This window comes from Cygnus atratus, chromosome 12, assembly GCF_013377495.2.
Source record: "Cygnus atratus isolate AKBS03 ecotype Queensland, Australia chromosome 12, CAtr_DNAZoo_HiC_assembly, whole genome shotgun sequence".
Classification (NCBI taxonomy): domain Eukaryota; kingdom Metazoa; phylum Chordata; class Aves; order Anseriformes; family Anatidae; genus Cygnus; species Cygnus atratus.
This window is the reverse complement of record NC_066373.1, coordinates 4,854,539-4,875,974: the sequence shown is the minus strand read 5'-3', so window position 1 is coordinate 4,875,974 and position 21,436 is coordinate 4,854,539. Positions and strand designations below refer to the sequence as shown.

Genomic DNA, 21,436 nt, shown 5'->3' with positions numbered 1-21,436 from the left:
GTGCTGGTAGTTCTGGCACAGGCATGAAGTTGCATTTCGATTGTGCTATAAAAAGGTCACAGTAACTGTGTAACAGCTGAGTTGGTGCACTTGATTTACTAATTTGAGACTGAAACATGTTGCAGCTTTTCTTGGCTCTTCCTTTATCAGTTCAGTGGGGAACAGCCCTTCCAGATGCCATGGGCACCGTGTGGAGGGTGACTCTAGCATACCTGGGGGGCCAGCAGAGCTTATCGTGATACTAAGACTCACGGTCCAGTCCGTAAAGCGGTGTGAGTAAAACAAGAACGTAAGAATAGCAGAATCACTGTGAAATCTGTGTATGCAAAAGTCCTTGAGTGTGGATATGTATATACACGTGCACTCAAGTGAGAGAATGGGATGGTAGGATTGAAAGGTTATAAGGTGAGGAGAAGAAGTGTTGTGAGCGTAAATGTAACTGAGGGAAGACGTTAAGCAAGGCTGTGTGTTTGTTTCAGAGGTCAGTATGAGGTAAGAGCCACTCGAAGTGACAACAGCGGTGCAGGTTGTGAAATCTGTTCTATCGCTGCTTATAGTTTGTGCTTTGAGGGGGTCTTTGTGGTGTGGTATTTCATATACATGGATTTACGGGAGTATGAAATGAAAGGTAGGCTTCACTTTCAAGTTACACCTGTGTTTCTCAGTAGAGATTTGTTGGGTGAAGGGAAAGAAGAGATGGCTGGGGTTGTTATTGCCTGTAATTAGCAAGAGCCAGAGTGCTGTACAGTCCTGTGCCATTTATTGCAGCCACACGACTGCTTTCCCCCCCCACTTAGGTACTTCGTATCTCTGCATCCTGAGTCTTCTCTGCTGATGCTAATGTGGATTGCTGGGCTTAGACCATCTTTTCCAGATGCTGGCATTTCGGGATGGATGTCCAGATACACTGCTAGGGATCTAAGTGAGACTCTGGATTGTCAGAAGATGTGAGTCATTAGTAGGAGCTGTTGGCTGTGGGTCACTTGTTGTTCTGTCATTAATTTGTTTTAAAAGTTTACACATAAATTTAGGGGCCTTGGCTATCCAGATATGCAGATCTTAGGAGATGGTTTCGTGGTTTGAGAGAGTGACTGAACCATGGAGGTTGAGACGTTAGATGTGCTCTATCATGAAGATAATCACAGTAGGAAAAATAAGTTTAAGAAAGATGTTTGTGTTCTAGGAAAAGTTCAAGTTGACCTTTGAAGTCCTGTTTTCCCAAGAGAAGTTGTTTAATGACAAGGAATAAGGAGTGTCAGGTGGGAAGTTTGGTTTGGAATTCTTTGTAAAGAATAAGAAATTCCTAGATGAATTAATTTGATAAACATCCTTGCTTGTGTCTCCCTCCTTTCCATGTTGGTTTCGTAGAAACCCGATGTTACACAGGCCCAATCTTTAACCAGCGTTCAGCTCCCCGCACCTTGTTAGCAGCCGAGTTGCTTTTTCGTTGTGTGTTATTAACTGTGACAAGGTGCTCATTTAACACTTGGTTTTAATCTTGTGGTGTTCTTAAATGCACGAACAGAAACCCTCAGTTATTTTCCTTGGATCTTGCTGGCTCTGATAAACACATTTCAAGAGCAGCCGTGAAATGTTTTTCTTCACTCTTCATTCTGTAACTCAGGACTGTCCAGAAGCGGGAAGAGCTGTTTATTTGTCTGGTCCACAGGCAGAACAAAACCACTTCCTCAGTTTTCTAATAAGTATCTTATCTTGAGACTGCACATATTTCTATTTCAGTGCTGTCTCACTGCCCTTCTGCAGGCAGTATGAGAAGGGGTTGACAAAAAGGGAGCAGACTTAAGATGTGTGCTCGAGTGTCGCTGCCATTTGGCTATGCCCTAATGAGTGCCTGTGTTCTGTAGAAAGCAGCACGTTAAAAGTGCTGCAACAGGTTATATTAAATGACTGAGATCTGCTTGGAGTTGACCAGGAGAAAGCTCATAAAAATTTTAATTATTAGGCTGCATTTTCTCTTTACTTTCTGGAGGGTGCCAAGTATACCTTCTTTAAATATTCTTTCGTACAAGTGTCAGTGGTTGTACTGGGGGGCTGGCTCACTATCTAAGATCTAATGCATTATTTTTAGGTGGGTAAGTTAAAAGTTGTATTGTTCTTTTGTCTCTGAACGGTTGGCATGGTAATTGGAAATTTCTTAGTGTAAATTCCACTTATGAAAACATGTCTTCTGTAACCCAAAGGGACTGTGTGTACAAACTTTGCCCATGGCTAGTCAGTGATAATCAGATGATAAAAATATGACAAATTCTTCTTCTTCTTCTTTTGGTCCTTCTCTGCTGTTGTATATTAGTCAGTAATACACTGAGTCATTTAGTTGTGGATTTGTGGATTGCAGGCTGGTGCAATTTCCATTTCTTGTCCCATAAAAATCTATAACTGTATTTGTACAGATTTTTTATATATATATATATATGCTTTGAGTTTTAAGTCTTGTTGTTTCAGGCTGTGCTGGAACTCAAGCGCAGTTGTACTGACAGACTTACTGTTCTTTCTTACTTTCTTACTGTACTTTCCTTTCAGTGGATCTGATGGAAATAAAAGAAATTCGCCCAGGAAAGAATTCAAAGGACTTTGAGCGTTGCAAAGCAAGGCACAGAGAAGAACACTGCTTTACTGTTTTTTATGGTACCCAGTTTGTCCTCAACACCTTAAGTTTAGCAGGTAAAGCTTTTTCTCCTTTGTTTCCTCTTTAAACTTAGATATTGAACAATCAAATACACTGATGAAATAGTAATGTAAAAAATACTGTGGTTTTTAACCTTGACAGTTCAGGAGTGCACCAAATGCATAAGACCTGAGACCTTTTACTCAGCCAGCCCTTAATGTCTGTGAACTGCTCCATTTGTAACATTTTGCTGTCAAATAGTGTATTGTGTGAGACTTTTTCCTTATATTGTCTAAACAGAACGGTTGTATAACTTGTGGATGTCATACATGAGTCACTTGCTGCAGTCTGTCTTGCACTGTACAGGTCAACAGCTCTGTGTTTTAAGAAGATGAATGCTTGTTGCTCATTAGAAGGCAACAGCTATTTGAGCACTAATTAATAGCATGTCTCTTAGTATGTGTTTACCAATATATCACTTTCTAGGCACTGTAACACTAGCAGTACTTTTTATTTATTTATTTAATGTAGAAATTATATACTCCTAGAGAGCTAGCAAATGTTTCTTGTATATGTGGGAATTGATTGCATATAGATCACAGAACTGGAAGCCTGGTTTTACAGTCCGATGCACAGGTAATTGAAGACCGTTTGTCACTAATTCAGTGTAATAGATTTTTAACTTCAGATCAAGTTTTACCATTGCTGGATGAGGTCTGAAAATTTTGAATAAGTGCAGCTGTGCCAGGTATTTCAGATTGATTTCCTCCAACACCCCCCACCCTGCCTCCACGGCAGTTCTCAAAACCAGGTTTCTGCCAGTACTTTGAAAACACTCAGTACCTTGAGGTATATTGTCGTAATGCTGAACTGAGAACAGCATGACTGATATAACTTTCAATTAAGGGGGAAATCCTTTTCCTTGTTAAAGCACTTTGTCGTGATTTTTTTTAAAACAATATAAAATAGTCCCTACTTAGAAGGGAATGGTGGCTGTCATAAAGGCCAGAATTGTCTTGGGAGAAGAATTGGTTTGGCACTGGTAGTGGGTGTTCTTTCTGAAATCGTAACTAATTGAAAAACATTTCCATGGGGAGCTGAGCCTGGGTTCTAGTTTTATCCTTGGAGGATAAAGCATTGTTTGAACACATATTTAAATAAAATGTAATCTTCATATTTTGAGAAACTGTTTTGCTTTGAAGTTAGTTAAAGAATTTGCACAGATTAGAGCTGCTGTGTGAAAATATATTTTTTAAGAACTGTTATAACTGAAGAATGCCTTAATGAAATTTCAGAACCAGCTTGCTAAAGATAATGGACTTTGTCCGACTGAACACTGTAAAGACAGCATCTCATTCAAGGCCCTCAAAATGGTTTAATTGGCATTTCTCAGGGAAAGCTGTACCCAGAATGCAGTCCATGATCATGCTTCTGTAAGGTTGAAATGTTACACGTGTGATCATGTTAAATGATGTAGAGGACTCTTCTGGTTTGGGAAATGGAAAGGCAAACTAGATATAAACCTAAACCAGCTTGTGAGGTTGGAAGGCATATGCACCTGAGTTACAGTGTTAAGCTATGTAGACCTTTTTTAAATTTACCTTATATTAGAATGTGTTATCTTAGAGGTCTTTTCCAACTTAAATGATTCTATGATTCTCTATATAAGCTACATTAATTTCATACATTGCTCCCTTTCTGTTCCTCTTGTCTAAGTGTAGTCTGGGACAATCTGCGTTTAGAGGCATGGTTATGAAAAGAGGAGGTGGTTGTGTTCATCAAAAGCTAGTGATTTACAGCTTTCTTGTAAGTTGCTTGGAATATCACGAGCTAGGTTTACGCTATAACACACTGAATTCATTTTTCTGTGTGCTTCAAGTTGCTTGTGATCTAGGTCCCTGGGGAGAAAATGAAGTTTGGTTATGTTACGGTAAGAACTCAGCAACAGTTTCGTAGTCTTTCTGGTGAGATACTAAAATTTACTTAATCTGGGAAGCAGGTGTTCTGTCGGAGTTTCCAGGATTGGCCCTCTCACCCTCAAATTTACATTGTGTTATTAGTTCCGGAATTAACAACATGGACTTATGCAATGAGATTTATTAAGGAGGAAGGTTAACCTGCAGCTCTGTGTACTAGCATTTATCTAGACATCACAAGTTATGTCCTGCTTTTATATGTTTCTCACAGCATATTATTTTTTTTTCAGCTGATTCTAAAGATGATGCTGATAAATGGTTGTGTGGCTTGAATATCTTGTATCAAGAAGTCATGAGTGCTCCCACACCTGCAATCATGGAGAGGTACGTAGGAATATTTTCACTTTGTGAGACTTGACATCTCTTTGGAATGTAAAGCGGAAAATGCCAAAGAAATTCTTGAAGTGCAACAAGTGCTGCCTGCCAGTTACCTTAGGAACAACTACTAGCCAGTTAGTGTGTGGTACAGAAAGCTCCTATGGAAACTCTCCATGTCTGTTTTGCTATATACATGTTCTGGAACTGCACTTCTCATACACTGCTGTGAACTTGCAGTTTGCCTTGTTCTATATACCACAAAAAAATAACATCTCTGAATGCAATATCAAGGTCATCTGATCTGTGTTGAGTTCTTGGAAAATTCAAATGTCTTATGCAGTCACAATAGGCTTGATCTGGTAGATGTCCGTGTTGCAGCTTCTGTGTCCCTATGATTCCTATGTGCACATTTGCTGTTGTCTATGTCTATTTTGCCTATGTGCACATTTCCCTGTTGACACCATTGCATCAAATGGCAATGTGATCAGCTCACCTGAGAGAGCCAGGATAAAAACGAACATTTTAAACGATTACTTTTTAGCAGACAGCAATATGATGGTGAAAATGCACCCTTAGTGCTTCTGAAGATGTCGTGCTCAAAACTGCTTATGTTCAGAATGCCAATTTTGTTGACAAGCTTTTAACACTGTCTCTGTACTTGATTGCTTTTCATCACTGCTGACTTTTTTTTGTTGGGGGTGAGTCACTGCTATTACCTATTTTAAGGATATATTCCCTGTCCTTGAAGTCTACCTGACTTTTGCAACTTTGATATTGACATTGATGTTGTCTTTACCTACTTGTAGTTTCAGTTGGGGAGAAAGTATTCTTCACTTCCTCCTGCTTTTATATATTGTGTGGTATTGCAGAGAGCTGTTATACAAAGTGCTATTAGGTTTCAGGCTATGTTTGTGCAGTGGACAAAGTGATTTCTGTAGAGAAATGAAGATAAGCTTAACACTGACGTGCTGTGATCATCCTTTAGATCAAAATTGCATGTGTATATTTACTATTAATACTGCTAATAGCGTTTTGCTCTGTACCTAAAACTGACATGCATTTTAATCAGGATTTTCTTAAAAATTCTCTAAGCCCTCCCACCCTTCCCCCTCTTTTTTAATTTTTATGCATCTAAGATCTTTCAGTCAGCAGCCTGAGCTGACGTAGATCATTGACTTGGTGGAGTAACTCTAGATTAGCTGAAGTCTTGGCCCACTGTATCAATTTCCATTTTTACTGTTTCTGGTTGTTTATTCCTTTGTGCTGTGCACACCCTTCCCTTTCCTGTGTTGTTTATGTGGCCTTAAAATGCAATATCAAGCAGCAAAATAGTACATATTTACAACTAGGGTTGTAAAACTGGTTGAATACTTAGATGCTATGCTGAAATGTATTTGCTTTACTTAGTGATGTATGTTCTGATTTTTAAATACTTCTGTTGAATTTCATCTCTGGATTTTGATATTTAATTGATCATTTATTTTTTTATAATTCTCAAATTAAAATTTTTTCACTCCGTTTTTTCTCCTTTTCCTCAAGCTGGCTGAGAAAGCAGATCTATTCTGTTGATCAGACTAGAAGAAATAGGTAAGAAGCTCGCTTTTTATGTTCAGTTTGTTTTTAGTGAACTTTCATTGCAGACTGTAACACGGAATGAGGGGAAATAACTACTACTTTGCCTGAGATGTAAAATATGAGACCTCTGAAAATGGTATTTGCTCTTGCTTTAAAAACACGTATTTGCCTTTTGCTAAATGCAGCACATTCATAACATTCACTTATGTTCATTATGTAGTATGAGGAAACAAGTGATGAGAAATAAATACTCTGCTGTTAGTGTAGATTTACCCTGCCAGTATAAAGAAAGGTGGTTGCCTTCTCCCAGTCTTAGTGCACAGATTCAGCTCAGCTGCACAGGTTTGTTAGGTTGCTTGCTTTGCAGAGGCATTTGCCCTTTAATACTTCCTGGGGGCAGTTTAGACCACAGCAGCGTGGTTTGTATAACCTGCTGTCAGCTTTCCTGTGCAGATTTGCCACAAGTTCTTCACTCATTCCTGAAGCACGTTTGCATTGGAGTGACCATGGTCTAATGTAGACAGAGCAGAACCAGCTTTTAAAAGCTTGTTTGGGCACCTGTAACAATCAGGCTGTGTAAGCAGAGTTCAGCGTGTGCTGCTAAAGGTCCAGGGTCGGTGTTCAGGTGGTTGGCCTTACCTGGTTTCGATCCTGATGGGGGTCGACCATGACTAGTATTTGTGGTATTTGGTTTGAAACTAGTCACGGCACCAACACCAGATATATCCAGAGATAGGGTTGTCCCAGCAATAACATGAATACTTTCCTGCAGGGGTCAGAGCTGCAATGAGAACAGAACAGAATATTTATAGGAAGAAGAGATAAGAGATACCTGAATGTATTAGGGGAGAGGAGGAGGACTATTGTTATGACAGGGTATTGTGTGAAAGAGTTGCTTTAACAGTGGGAAACAAATGTATTCTTGAGTATAGTTGTAGAAGGAAGCCTAAGTTAGGCATTTGGAATAAGGGCAAAAATCTCTGGTTGCGGGTTGTGTGGGGTGTTTTTTTTTTTTTTTTCTTTCTTTTTTGAGGGCTTGCTGTGTTGAATATAATTTCGTGCAATTGGCTTGGCTATCTGGGTTTGTGTTTTTGCCCTATATTTGAATAGGCCAAAGCCAAAGAATCACCTCTGAGCTGATGCTTCTCACGTTTAAAACAAAACAAAACAAAAAAAACAACCACATATGGGTTGTAGGCTCCCATGTGCTGCATTGCTTCATAAGTTTGAATTTCAGTAGCTTGTTTCAGCTCCATGTGTGAAGTAGGTTTGGTAGCTTTTGCATAACAAGGGAGACTTTCTAAATGAATTCAGCGGCACACCTCTAGTTAGAGTTGCCAGAAAATGTGCAAAACTGTGAAGAATGTTACCCCCCTTTTCCCCACATATATTACTTTACCATGATTTTGTTCTTTGTAATGTTCTGTTTTTTTTTTTCTAAGGTGTAATTTAGTGTGGAAAAGAACATGCGTTTCCTCTCATTTAGGCCTTTTCCTGAACGCAAAATGAAGCACGATGTTTCGCTGTGCGAATAAGACTGTTACTGCAGGAAATAACACCCTTCTGCAGACAGCCTGCGCTGTTGTGTGGCTTGCTTCAGTGTGAGCAGTGTTTCCAAAGATGGCCAAAGTGGTGAAAGGCCCAAATCCTTTACAACAAGAGTTTTCAATTTACACCTGCTGATGCACTTTGTAAAACTAGCCCTACAATGAGGGTGTTTCAGGGAGAGGACCATGAAGCAAAAGCTTGGTTTTGTTAAGATACAGAAGCTGTAGCTGGTGATACGTCTGCTGAAGAGGTTTCTGGGGGTGCTTAAGGGTTGTTTCATTGGTACAAGGCAGTCTGCTTAGGATCTTGGGGACTTATGCTGTGAAGAAGGCAGTGATTTGATTTGTTCTCTTGGTAGATGATCCAGGCGTTTAGAAAACTTCAGGAAAGGAGTTTGAGCTGGGCTTCGTTTTGTTTAGTGCTGCACTTTCTAGGGAGGGTAATTGTAAAGGTTAGGCTTCCAGGCAAGTCCTGCTTAACAGGTGGAATTTTTGCCAGTGGTAATGAAGTCCCAGCTCTTTGTTTTGGCTTGTGCTTGTCTTGCCGGAGGAAATTGCTTGTTTTTGGTGTTTGGGGTATGAGCAGAGTGCTCCTTCTTGCTCCTAAAAGGAGTGCTTTTTTTTCCAGAGGTCTGGCGACAGGGCGGAAAGCCAGGAATTTCCTGAGCTCTAATCTGGCTTTGGCATGGATTTTGGCTAAGTTCCTTCTTGCTTTTCCTCTTTCCCTCTCTACACAATGGAGATGAGAATGTCTCACAGGGCAGGTGCTTGCATGGATACTGTAGAACAGAAGTGTTACTTTTGTCTAGGTGCTAATCGCTTTTGTTGCTTTTGGGTGACTGTTCTGATCCTGTTTGTTTGCATAGAGTTAATGGCTTATGAATTGCACTGGAGGTCAAGGCAGAGCACCTTAATGCAGTACCAACAGTACCCAAGAAAACAAGGCTAGTGTCCTGTGGGCATTAGCCATAGCACCTACAGATGTTGCGCCTATGTTCTCTTGTCTTTTCCCTGCTTCTCTTTGCTGCTGTGAGTTTTTATTCCCCTCGTCTTCCAGTCTAGGACTTGTCCCTGTGCCCCTCACATGTCCCACTTTAATGCTGTGTCTTTCTCATTGAGGCCTCACAGCAGTACCTACGCAGAGTTTGAGACTCAGTCCTAAAATGAGACCTAATTTCTGTTCTTTGCTATCCAAAGATAAGTGGAATAGCAGGCCACTGAAAAGTCGCTGCAGGGGCTGACTGGGTTGGTCTATCAGCTTGGTGCCGCTCAATGGGGGAAGTCTCACTCTTCCCTTTTCCTCCACTATCTTTACGTGCTTCTAATCAGGCACTCAAGACTCTTTCCTTATTCTGGGTATGATGCTGATTTGGACACAAGGTGAGCTGAATGAGATCATGAAGCTAGTGGAAGACTTGAAGACTAGTTCTCCTTTTTGCCTTATTTTTTTTTTTTTTGCTGGCCTAGCAAGTTGAATCAGGTTATTAGAAGGTTTGAGTGTCCAAGCTGGCCTATGGAAGCAATGGGACCATAGCAACAGGAGCAAAGAGAGCGGTTGCTTCTTGTAACAGCAGTGAGCTGTTGGATTGCCTCACCTATGCCAACAGCGCATTTAAAGCATTTAGGCAGCCAGCTCCTATAGAAATCAACGCTCGTTTTGTTCATGCAAGAGTTATCATAGCATTGCCCTACCTCCCATTTACACTGAGGATAAGTACAGCAAGTATTGTTACCTGCTCTGAGGTTGCACTGAAGGAAGCCATAGCTACAAGAGTGGAGGTTGATGAGAGAAACCTCTGAGGTTGAGAGAATGGGAAGATGTGAAGGAAATTGAGTTTTTCAGATGGAACTATTTACAGTTTTGTTTTTAATACAGAGTCTTCCATCAACAAAAAATGTCTGATGTATACGTTGGACATGATTCGAGTGGTGTGGCCAGTGTTGCAGCAATTAATAAATTTAGCTTTGTATCTATGTATTGCTTAAATACTTGATGTATTTTTGTACATCACTGTATTGTTTAAAAGCTTAATGCCCCAAATAGTTGACATGCCTGTTTCTCCCCACTAACTAGAAAATGTGTCTAGCCTGCTTACATGTAGGTGTTATGTTTATAGGAGTTTAGTAATTATGAGCGATGAGTCCTATCTAAAATGTTTCAATAGTAACATTTTTGTGTTGATTAAAAATAAAATAAAATAAATATATATATACTGGTAGCTGGCTGATTACAACAGAGTTGTTTTTTTTTCTCTATCTTTTCTTTTTTCCAGTATTAGTCTTAGAGAGCTGAAAACTGTCCTTCCCCAAGTAAACTTCAAAGTGAGCAGCATGAAGTTCTTGAAGGATAAATTTGCGGTAATTACCTGATAAATTCTATCTGTTTCATGTTATTTGATAGGTGTTGATATTTCTGTTCAGGTTACTGCGTATATTTTTGTTTGTTACCATGTACAGTTAAATAAATTATATCGATTATTATCGAAGTTTGATTTTGCCGGTATGTCAGGCTTTAGGAAAATACAGACATAAATGTTCCTACTTTTCATTGTAGGATTGCTTAAAGTTAACACTGGGCTTGGAGTTCTGGTGCTGATACTATGCAAGTGCATAGGAAACTGTTGGATGTTTAAGATAAAATTCATGTATAAGAATAAGAATTCTTTTGCAATATGATCAAAGTAATAACTTCTTCCAATTTATGGTAATACTAATAGCTTCTGAAGGTCCTTTCCATTCCTACAGGAATTTTAATTATCCCCACCTTTTCCTGCTTTCTAATTTGCCACCCTTAAAGCATACACTTTTGCTTCTGTTGCTCCAGCAAACAATAACTGAATAAGGCACTACTTTACTTTGAGTAACATAGTGGAAATAGTCAGGGTACAAAATAAAAGGCCAAAGATGTGGGCTTAGGACTACTGTGTCACGAACCAAGAGTCTATTTACTTGTTTGTGTTCTTAAACAAAAAAAATAGAAAAAGAAAATAATCCCCAAACATAAAACAAATGAAGTCAGAGTAGAACTGAACGTGTGAGAGGGTGGCTGCCAGAAGAGGAGTAACTTCTGTGCTGTGCAAATGCATTTCAGGGAATTCTAAATTCGCTACATGCTGCTTTCTATTGTAGGAAATAGGTGCTCACAAAGAAGAACTTAGTTTTGAACAATTTCATTTGTTCTACAAGAAAATCATGTTTGAACAACAGAGATCGGTAAGCTTTTTTATAATTAGTCTTCATAATGTTAAACTGGTCAGAACAAAGAACGAACGCTGTTTTTTTGCTAACATTTTTATTTTTCCCCGTTCTTGTAACAGAAAGGCTATAGTACTGTGCTCGACGTACAGTTAACAGTCACTATCAACAATTGGCTTAAGAGGATGAAAAAGTCATTCACCTTGTTTCTTGTATATTGGTAGTAAAGATATGCACAGATATAATAGGGTTTCTAGGAAGAATTTTTCTTGTGAGTTTGTTTGGTATAGAGAATGTCTTTATATTTGGTTTGGTTGACCTGTTTGCTGGTAGATGCAATATTTTTTTCATACTTGTATTAATCTTGCATTACAAGGAACATAACATTCAGTAAACTACTGGGGTATATCCTGAACATCAAGTAACAGCTATTGTTCTCCTGTCTCATGCTCAGAGATGACAAACGATGAGTCCAGAGCATGACGTGCTTCAGACAGTGCTTGTGAAAAATAAATGCAGTGGATTAACTGCCTGACTACTGTTTCCCTGTATTAATTGCAAAGATTCATGAAGTTGGAACCTGCATGTGTTTAGTGACTCTGAAAATTAGGAACTGTTTGTAACTGTGTGAAAACAGATGATTTGAAATTACTTGCGTACATATCTTTATTGATGACATGCATATTGTTGACTCAACTTGCAGTTGTTGAAATGGAAACTTCGATAGTGAAAGTCAATGTTGTTTCCTCTGGCAGTAGTGCTTTCTTGTGCTGCTTAAAAGTGATGCTGAAATTGTTGTGAAGTAATTATTAATCTCCATGTACTGATAAGGTTTTATTTTTGGTTACAAAAAGTCTAGAAAATTATCTTAAGCAGAAGGTTGAAGAGTAAAACACAAAATAAAGAGGTTATCTGACTTCCTTAAACTCTCGTTATCACCACTTGTGGATCATTTCAAAGAAACTCCTCAATTTGCTCAACAACTGCTATGGGGCAGTTGATAAGTTTCCTGTGATCTGCAACTAGGCTGCTCCAAGCTGGGAGCAATTTAGATTTTACATTCAAATGCATAAATATGATGGAAGATATGTAATTCCAATGTTTGTGGGCTATCAAGCAATAAAAGCTCCACAGAAAATTCAGTCTTATCAATGGCAAACTTTTTGCCTGAGAATTATGTGCCTTTACAGTGGAAGGCTTGACGTGCAATCGCCAGCCTTGGCAGTAAGTTTTTTTTCTAATGCGTTCAATTCAAAATGTATCTTGTCAACTTGCATGCAGCTTTTCTAGAGTGGAAATGCATGTTTTTCCCCTTTCCAAACCAGTAGTCATTATTAGATGAAATTAGATGGAAAATTGCATGTTCTTTTATTTTTTTAAATCTTATCCATCCCCCCTTTTTTTTTTTCTTTTTAAAGATTCTCGATGAATTCAAAAAGGATTCCTCTGTGTTCATTCTTGGGTAAGGCTCTTGTATTATTTTTCCAAATAATACACATATGGTAGCAGTGCTGCAGGACTTTTTAATTACTTCACTGGCTTTTGTTCTTATGCTTTAGTAAGTGAAAAGAAATTATAGATCTTATTGCATTCAGAAAGGTGAATTTATCCTGGGCATAAGTTCTGGTTATCATTTGATAAATGTTTTTTTACCTTCTGACAAGAAGAAAACTGGCATGGACTCAAACAAGCAAATTGACATGTTCAGATTTTACCAAGTGCAGAACAGAACTAGTGAAGGACAATTTGATGGAAAAACTTTAAACTGGAGTGGTATGGTGCAGAGGCTTTGCCTGGACTCATGCAGAGCACTGATGCTAACAGTTTCTACAAGTTTCACTTGGTGGACTTGGAAAATTTAGTAAAACGTGTACAGAGTGAAAAGGGAGGTCTCGGGTGCTGTTACTATTTTAACCACAAATTAAACCAGTTTATCTTAGCTTTGAATATTACCACAGATGAAGGAAGTTGTTTTAAAAGTTTGTTCTAAGTATACCATGCATTTCCCTAGCCCTTGGTCATGCTGTGTGAATTAAACTGGTGAGACTGCTTTAAACCACAGATTTCTCAAGGATGTGTAAGGTTATAAATGCCTTATTGGTACGAGATGATGCAACATTTGTGTCCTACAAAACAGAGAGCACTGTGCTGCCTTTTTGTTGGTGTGGCTGCGTTCTTGCCTTTTTATTCCTGAAGTTTTATTCAGGCGATCTACTGTAGTAGATAATACATGGAAGGAATTATCTGTGGATGTGTGGCTCGGTGATAATTCAAAAGAACAGTCTCTCCATGTGCCTCAAATAAACTTAAGAAAACACCTGTGAAGTGAATGCTGTTCATTTGCTACAGATCAATGAACAGAGATTTGGTACTTTTCTCAATGAATCATTATCAAAAATACATCAGGACTCTAGGAGGTTTTATTTAAAGGCTCAAATTACAGTGATTAGGTAATACAATATTACAAGCCTAATCTCAATTTCACTGAAGTTATAAAAAGTTTCTTCCTGGCGGCAGCACATTTATACTGTAAATGCAAGATACAAATCCCTGTCATTTTCTGCTATAACATCTGATGACACTTTCTCTGTTGTTTCTTTAGATTCAATTTTCCTTTCTCTTTCTCTCTCTCTTTTTTTTTTTTTAAAGAAATACTGACCGCCCAGATGCTTCAGCAGTTCATCTCCATGACTTTCAGAGATTCCTGCTACATGAGCAGCAGGTGGGAATGTTACAGAAATTTTGAGCTCTTTTTGCTGTCTCTCAATATTACATGCTCCTTTAAAAAAAAAAAAAAAAAAAAAAAAGATATGACACTGAATGTGATTCATGTCAGCTATGATACTAGGCTACTAGGTCTTGGAAAGATTTCTTCTTATTTGCCGCTGTTGAAGTTCACAAGAACCATTATTTTTCATCCATATAAAAGTCTCTGAAGGTGCACCAGAGGAAGAGAGGCAGGACAAAGTAAATAATGTTTTAGCAGGTCTTCGTTTAGTCATGTAGATAAACAGACAAGGTTGGAAATAAACCCTGCATGATAGCCTGGCCTAGTTACAGCTGTCCCCGTAGATACAGCTAGGGGTAATACCTTGGCCATGGCCCCATTTTATCAGCTTGTATGTAAAAAGATGAGCTGACTGCTTGCATTCGAGTCAAAGTTAATTTTCTTCTTGAATGGGCCAGTCTGATGTTCCATACCAGCAAGCAGATAAGGGTGGAAGCAGGTACTGGAACTGTCTTCATGGCCTTCTGTAATCTTATTTAGCACAGACACTGTGGAAGAAAAATCATAATTTGATATATAGGCCAATTTTTAAGGCTAGACATTCACAAAGGATATAATGGAGTGGGTCTAAGACTGCTGTTGGAATTTGTTCACATTCCAGGTCTTTGCCTCCTATCCTTTTAGCTAGTGTTATCTTTGTTAGGTACTGATAAATTGCAGGCTCGCAAATATGAATGAAAAGTGAGATCTATGCTTCCTGTATAAGATTGCTAATTTCTTTTTCTCTTCATTTCACTGTGTTAAAAGTACATTCAGATTGCACTTAGATGTGTGAACAGAATATAGTTAAGGCATACATTTCAAGGAGGCCAGCTTTTTCCTGTGTGTGTGCATGCATATATGTACATATGTGTGTGTGGATCTTGTGGGCCTCCAATCTATGTAAAGGTACTCAGCTGTTTTTTCCCTCTTAAACATCATAGAGGAAACTCTTAAGATGTGAATACAAAGAAATATACTGTCAGTAAGCTATCTGAAATGGAAGCCTTAATCACAACTGTAGGGTTCTGTTCTTTATTAGATTTTATATAGCATATCACCACATCTAAATTTTTCTACTTTATTATCTGAAGGAGTCTTGGGCACAAGATCTGAGTAAAGTCCGAGAACGAATGACCAAATTTATAGATGACACTATGAGAGAAACTGCTGAACCCTTCCTCTTTGTTGATGAGGTAAAATGATGATGCTTTCTGATAGTTTCTCATGGATTTTTTTCTTTTGCTGCTAGCTCCTAGTTTGTTAATTGGTTGACAGATCCTTTGTGATGTTCCTGCTATGTTGCTGGGTTTCTTATATTCTTGTATGTTTAAAACATTTAAATTCAGTCTCTCTCTTTGCATTTTAGTTCCTCACTTACCTTTTTGCAAAAGAAAACAGTATTTGGGATGAGAAATATGATTCAATAGATGTGCAGGACATGAATAATCCTTTGTCCCATTACTGGATTTCTTCCTCTCATAACACGTAAGTTACCAGAAGTCTCATTATCTATCCCTGTTCAAACAGACCTGGCACATGTTAGGAGAAAGTAAAACATTTTAAATTATAATATCCAGAAATATACTGTCTGGGTGTGTGAAATCTTCCTAAAGCGTAATATAAATGTGGCAAATACAGCATGTGTGTTTCCTTTCTCCCCTTCTCTAAATATCTTATATAGATTTTGAGACACAATCAGCTCTGCTGGGGGGGGGGGGGGGGGGGGGAACACAAAAAAAACACCCTCAAACTCTGAGTCGTGTTAGAAAAATTAGTCTCAACTTCAAACTGTTCCAGCCTCTCTGTTTTCAGAAATCAAAGTTACTGAAGGAGCTTCTGTTTTTTCCAAGCACCAACAGCGTTTCCTAAGCCTATGTCAACATTAGTTGTACCTGAACATAAGAATGCTGTAAGGATCCAACTTATCCTGTGGGAAGATCCTATGCTGGTAGTGTGATCTAAAGGGCAGTGGGTTTGTTGAGTTGGGAAAGGAGGCAGTGGTGGTATGCACTATTAATAGATACGTCGACAGTTCGCAATGTCAAAAAGCAGAAACTTTTCCTGAGTGGGAAAAGAATATTTGGACCTTAAACTAGCATATCTGCTGATCAGGGCTTGGCTATTCATTGGCTTTGTCTGGAAGTGTTCTATGCTTAGTAACTTAGCTGCGTATTTCCATAGCTTGTGCCTACGGCATCCAGCCCTTTTCCTTGATAATACATGGTGTGCAAGCTCTTTAGCTGAAGTTAAAACCTATGTGGTGATGAGTTGAACTTTCTTCAAGTGAATGGGAAGTTTTCTCATCTAGCATTGTAATAAAAAGAAAGAGCATGTAAAGAGAGTGAGGAGAGATGAACAAATTAAATATTGCAGGAAATGAAATGAAGTGGATGTGGATATAACTGGTAGATAACTTGAAGTATATGGTGTAGTATCACTCCAAATATTCTCCGCATCCCTTCACTGTGATTGTCTCAACATGATCAAGTAAGTATATGTTGCAGAGCTCATGGTTTGTTCTCCAGGAACCTGTCAGAGTTGATTGATGTTTAGATTGAATGTTAATCTTCTATAATTTTGTCCATTCAAAAATCTGGTAGCATTTGGTTCAGCAGAGCCCAGTTCTTCCATAGCAAGTTTGGAAAAAACCCCAACCAGTCAACATACAGCCTTCATAACAGGAGAAAAAAATTTTCCCAGTGAATGAGTGGGAAATAATTGAAATTGATTGCCTGTCTTCTCTTACAATTTTCTTTTATTCGTTAGATATCTGACAGGAGACCAGCTTCGAAGTGAATCCTCCACAGAAGCTTACATCAGGTGCCTTAGAATGGGATGCCGATGTATTGAGTGTGAGTAATGAGCTTGTGGAGTGGTTTATAACATACTCTTCATATAAGCAGGGTTTCCCCTGTTTACCAAGAAAGAAAAAAGAACCAAAATCAAGAACTAGTTTGTTTCTTTTTTGAAATTTTAGTTAGTCATATGAAAAACACTGATTCCCTAAATAGTTTTTGTTATGCCTCATTATTGCTCTGTTTACTTGCTCTGGTACTTGTTCCCTGGGAATTCCAAGAAGTTCTGTCTGACTCTCTCACTGTACACAAACAATTCAATCTTTGATCTACTATATGAAAGCATAAGATTTAAATTTGAAGTACTTGTGCAGTGTAGATAGATAAAAAACTTATTTGCCTTCATCTAATACAGACAAGCCTAAGTCTCAGATTTTTGTAATTTGGTGCTATTTGTCATCCTGTTTAACTTGCTTGTAAATCATTTGATATCTTTGTGCCATTGTTCTCTACTAAGTCTGTATGCTTCTTCAACCCTGTGTTTGTGTTCCTTATTGAAAGATTTGACTTGAATTTCACGTTATTGACCAGTTTCTTAATAAGCTAGTTCCTGGTTTACATTTGTAACAATTAACAAGAGACTTCATTCAATTTGGATGTTACAAAAGGTATCTCAGATTAGAGTTTCAGGGTTAAAATCAGAAAAATAGATATGCTCCCAACTTGTTAGAGTGTATTTCTCCATGGAAAATTAATGTAAACTTGTAAATGGACAGTTTAGCTGCTTGAATTCTTTCCAGATTCCCACATAATAATGCTTTGGGAAAAAATTATACCGTATTTTACTTATATTGTTCTTACTGAAGTGAACTTAATTCCCTCTGTGAGATAGATAATTAGAATATTTTAGAAGATAGACTAAGGATATTTTATTAGAAATGAATGTATGACTCAATGTATGAAACGCTCTGAAGAACTGAATGTACATTGTATTCCTTTTATTAGAGTTAAGTAACTACCTGGTGTCTTCATTTTTCCACTGCTTGTCTTTCCTAGTGGACTGCTGGGATGGTCCTGATGGGAAACCCATCATTTACCATGGATGGACACGGACAACAAAGATCAAATTTGATGATGTAGTACAAGCAATCAAAGATCATGCCTTTGTTGCATCTGAGTAAGCTTTGATTTATGTTTCTTAAGCCTGTGTTTGAATGCTTAGACCTTACTGAACTTTTTTCCCTGTGATTTAAAGATAAAAGAAATAATGAAAGAATGACATCCTGGTCTTCATTATTGCCCAACATGGGTCTTTAATTGATTTGTTTTTGAGAAAAGGTGCTGCTACATAACAATTTGCTGCTAGGGAAGTTAGTGAGTACCTTAAAAGAGGTTCCTGTCTCCTTGCTTGGGTCTTCTTTTACTGAATTGAAGTGTGAAACTTCAAGTCCTGAACAGTATGATTTTTTTTTTAAAGATCAAAACAAACTACAAGTGACAAGCAATGTATCTGTTGGGTTGATATTCATGTTGTAGGGAGGTCTTAGGAGTAGAAGTCATAGAATGTTTCCTGAACTGATAACATGAATTTTAATCTGCCTCTCTGCTTTGCTCTTCTAAACCTTGTGCTGAGATGTCCTTAACATGAAAAGTATTACCCAACAATTGGGAGGGAGAACACTTAACACTGAAACTGTTCCCAAAGCACTTAAGGAATCTTTGTCCTTGCAGATATTCAAAAAGTGGCTGGACAAATCTCTGAGCAACCTGACCTAACTTAGGAATTGGGCCTTCCCAAAGAAGGGACTTGGGCTAGATGGCCTCCGGAGGTCCCTTCTGACCTTATCTGTTGTGTGTCTACCTCTATTCCTTTTGTCTTCATGTTTGCTTTAAATATTTTCTTTGATCTGAGGGTTGAGGGAGGGTGGTGTTTTCCTTGCCTTGTCAGTTGAATCAAAAAGAAACTGAATGTCATAATTTTCCTTCGTTTTCTTCAAAGATACCCAGTCATTCTGTCAATTGAAGAGCACTGTAGCGTAGAACAGCAGCGATACATGGCCAGAGTGTTCAAGGAGGTGTTTGGAGATCAGCTTTTAATGAAACCTGTTGAAGCCAGTGCAGATCAGCTACCATCACCAACCCAGCTGAAAGAAAAAATCATCATCAAGGTAGGCTTGTGTTGTGTGCTTGTAGATAAAGTATAAAAACAAGAGCTGAAGCTGTCAGTGCTACTTCTGGCTTCACAGGTTAACTGTTGGTTTCTGTTGAAGAGACAAGAAACCCCATGCTAGAAGTGTGTACTAGTTACAATTCATAATATTGTACGGAGTTCCATAAAGATACCTATTAAGATGCTTGCTGTTGGTTTTCTTTGCAATAAAAGTTGCTAATTCAAGTGCCAGATGGAATGTCAGCTCTTTTCTAAAGGTCTTCCAACTCCTGAAATGTCAGTGCTAAATTTCAGCAAGGGTTCATTGCTGCAGATGCTCTTCATAGGCTTCTTACACAATTAGTGACTGGCTAAGAAATATTAAAAGTATGTTCTTGAATAGAAAGTAGGATTAACGATAACTGTTTTTTCAGAGGATGTCTGTCCTTCAAGTAAAACTCAAAGCACTTGCAGACTGCTGACTTAAGCTGTCAGGACTGCTTACTTGGTGAACTGCAAAAATTGATTGGCATTTACTCACTCAGTGTGATTTACATATGCAATTTAGTAAACCACTTTGGAAAGACTGTGGTGCTTTTGTTAGAAGGCAGTCACTGTGAGGGTGTCTTACCTGCTGGGCAATACAGATGCTTTACTCGGCACTCTTGTGCATCAGGCAGAAAACTGAAAGAAGACTTCTTGGATTGAAACTGCAGTAGAATTATTGAAGGGCAAAATTAGGTGGATAATCTGGGGGCTGTTCATGATAGTACAATAATTGCTTTTACCTGTGCTTCTGTGTTCTGGCTCTTGTGGTAGTACTGCATCACATGGATTGGACTGCTGAACAGAAGAAATAATGATGGATAGATGCATCTAGATGGATATAAGCATATGGTCCTTTAATGTAGGACTGGAAATGATAGCACCCCACTGTGAGGTGCAAAATATCAGGAAGCAGGGAATTCAAATCTCTGCTTAATTTTTTTTTTTCTTTCTTCCTTTCTCTAAACTGTCTATTGTTATGATGTAGAGCATAGAAGGGAAATTGTATAGGCACGTGAATAATAACATGACAGATCTGGTTTAAAGGGAATTACAAACTACTGTGACTTTGCACAAGAGAACATCCATATCATCCCTTCCTGTCTAAAAGAGCAGTAAAGAATCTTTGTAAATAGATCAGCACCTGCCAGTAAGCTAGTCGTGGTATTTGGCTTTTGTCTGGAAAAAGTTAGTAAACGAAGTTGAGTCCTGCTTTAGGGGCCTGTGGGATTTTTCAGATAGGCCTGTCAAATTGAAATCTTCCTATAGAAGACACAGAACTGAACGTATTTGAAAACTACAAGCTATGAGAGGATTAATCCTATCATTAACTGCAGTTCAAGTGTTTTATGTTCTTTAGCCCCTTGAGCCACTGCTTTTTGTGAGCACTTTCAATTGCTGAGCCTTGCCCTTCGACATAGCTTGTGTTGTATTGTTTCAGCCTGTAGTTAATTGAAAACGAGTGTATATGAAAGCACACTGATCACTTACAAATGTTTCTAATGTACTTTCAGAGAAGGAATGGTCTTACAAGAATAAAATCATAGAAGTTGTAACAAAAACTATTCTTATCTATTTTGCCCTTTATGCTGTAGCTAGTCTGCTTCCTTTTTTTAGTCTTCCTTTAGAATAGTCCAGCTATTGCAGTTTCATCTGTTCAACCTTTTCTGCAAGGATTAGCTCTGTGGGCTATTTTCACTTGCTGTCTGCTCTTCCCTGTCATGCCCTGTCATAAGCTTTTCATTGCTGCATTAGGATGGTCTAAATTGTCACATCATCATTTTTCATTGTAACTGAGGACATAGTAGGATTTAATGCAAAATGCTTCTCAAGGATTCTGGCTCGTGTTTTTCTGTCAGCCAAATTATGTGCTGCACAAAAACCCCATGAACTTCAGTAGCAATAAGTTGAGAGCTGTCTCAACTCCCCTACAAGCACTGGTGCCGTCTGTGCAGTAACCTGCCTTTTGCTGGACAGATCTGGGCTTAATTGTGTAGCAGTACCCAGGTCTTTCCTGGGTTTACCTCTTCTGTTTCTACACTGGAGTTGTGTGTTCTCTCTAAACTAGGATTTAGAAGACAAGGAGAAGAAGAAAGTAGAACTCACCCTTCTTCTCATACAAGATATCATGTCTGATCATTTTTCTTTTAGAAGAGTGGATTCCCCTTCATTTTAATTCCTCTTCTGGTCTTGATTTTTTTTGTGTGTATTTTTTTGGTTCCTTATGGTTTTCCTTACGTTCTGCTCTCTGCTGAATGTTTATTGTCTTGTCATTATTTCTTTTTATGCAAGTGTCACTTCAAGATTTCTGTCCTGTAAGGAATTGTGAGCTCTTATCAGACTAACTGTTTCTTCATTGCTTGAATGATATCTGTACTATCTTTTAAAATCTTTATCATGAGATATACATTTTTGAGATAAACTCCACCAAGGTTACATA

The 21,436-nt window shown here is 38.4% G+C and overlaps 1 protein-coding gene across 3 annotated transcripts in view; it reads left to right on the top strand.

The window, feature by feature from the left end:
* PLCG2 (phospholipase C gamma 2) overlaps window positions 1–21,436 on the top strand; it is a 62,549-nt gene that overhangs the window by 18,144 nt on the left and 22,969 nt on the right. For 2 of the 3 annotated variants that reach the window (XM_035543855.2, XM_050713319.1), the window contains exons 3-14: window positions 2,542–2,682; window positions 4,833–4,926; window positions 6,460–6,507; window positions 10,316–10,400; window positions 11,172–11,255; window positions 12,656–12,699; window positions 13,887–13,959; window positions 15,099–15,200; window positions 15,374–15,492; window positions 16,774–16,859; window positions 17,859–17,979; window positions 18,802–18,970. In XM_035543855.2, the coding sequence (XP_035399748.1) occupies window positions 2,542–2,682; window positions 4,833–4,926; window positions 6,460–6,507; window positions 10,316–10,400; window positions 11,172–11,255; window positions 12,656–12,699; window positions 13,887–13,959; window positions 15,099–15,200; window positions 15,374–15,492; window positions 16,774–16,859; window positions 17,859–17,979; window positions 18,802–18,970 (1,166 nt within the window). The remainder of the gene's footprint in view (window positions 1–2,541; window positions 2,683–4,832; window positions 4,927–6,459; window positions 6,508–10,315; window positions 10,401–11,171; window positions 11,256–12,655; window positions 12,700–13,886; window positions 13,960–15,098; window positions 15,201–15,373; window positions 15,493–16,773; window positions 16,860–17,858; window positions 17,980–18,801; window positions 18,971–21,436) is intronic. The other variant, XM_050713320.1, reaches the window with a different exon arrangement.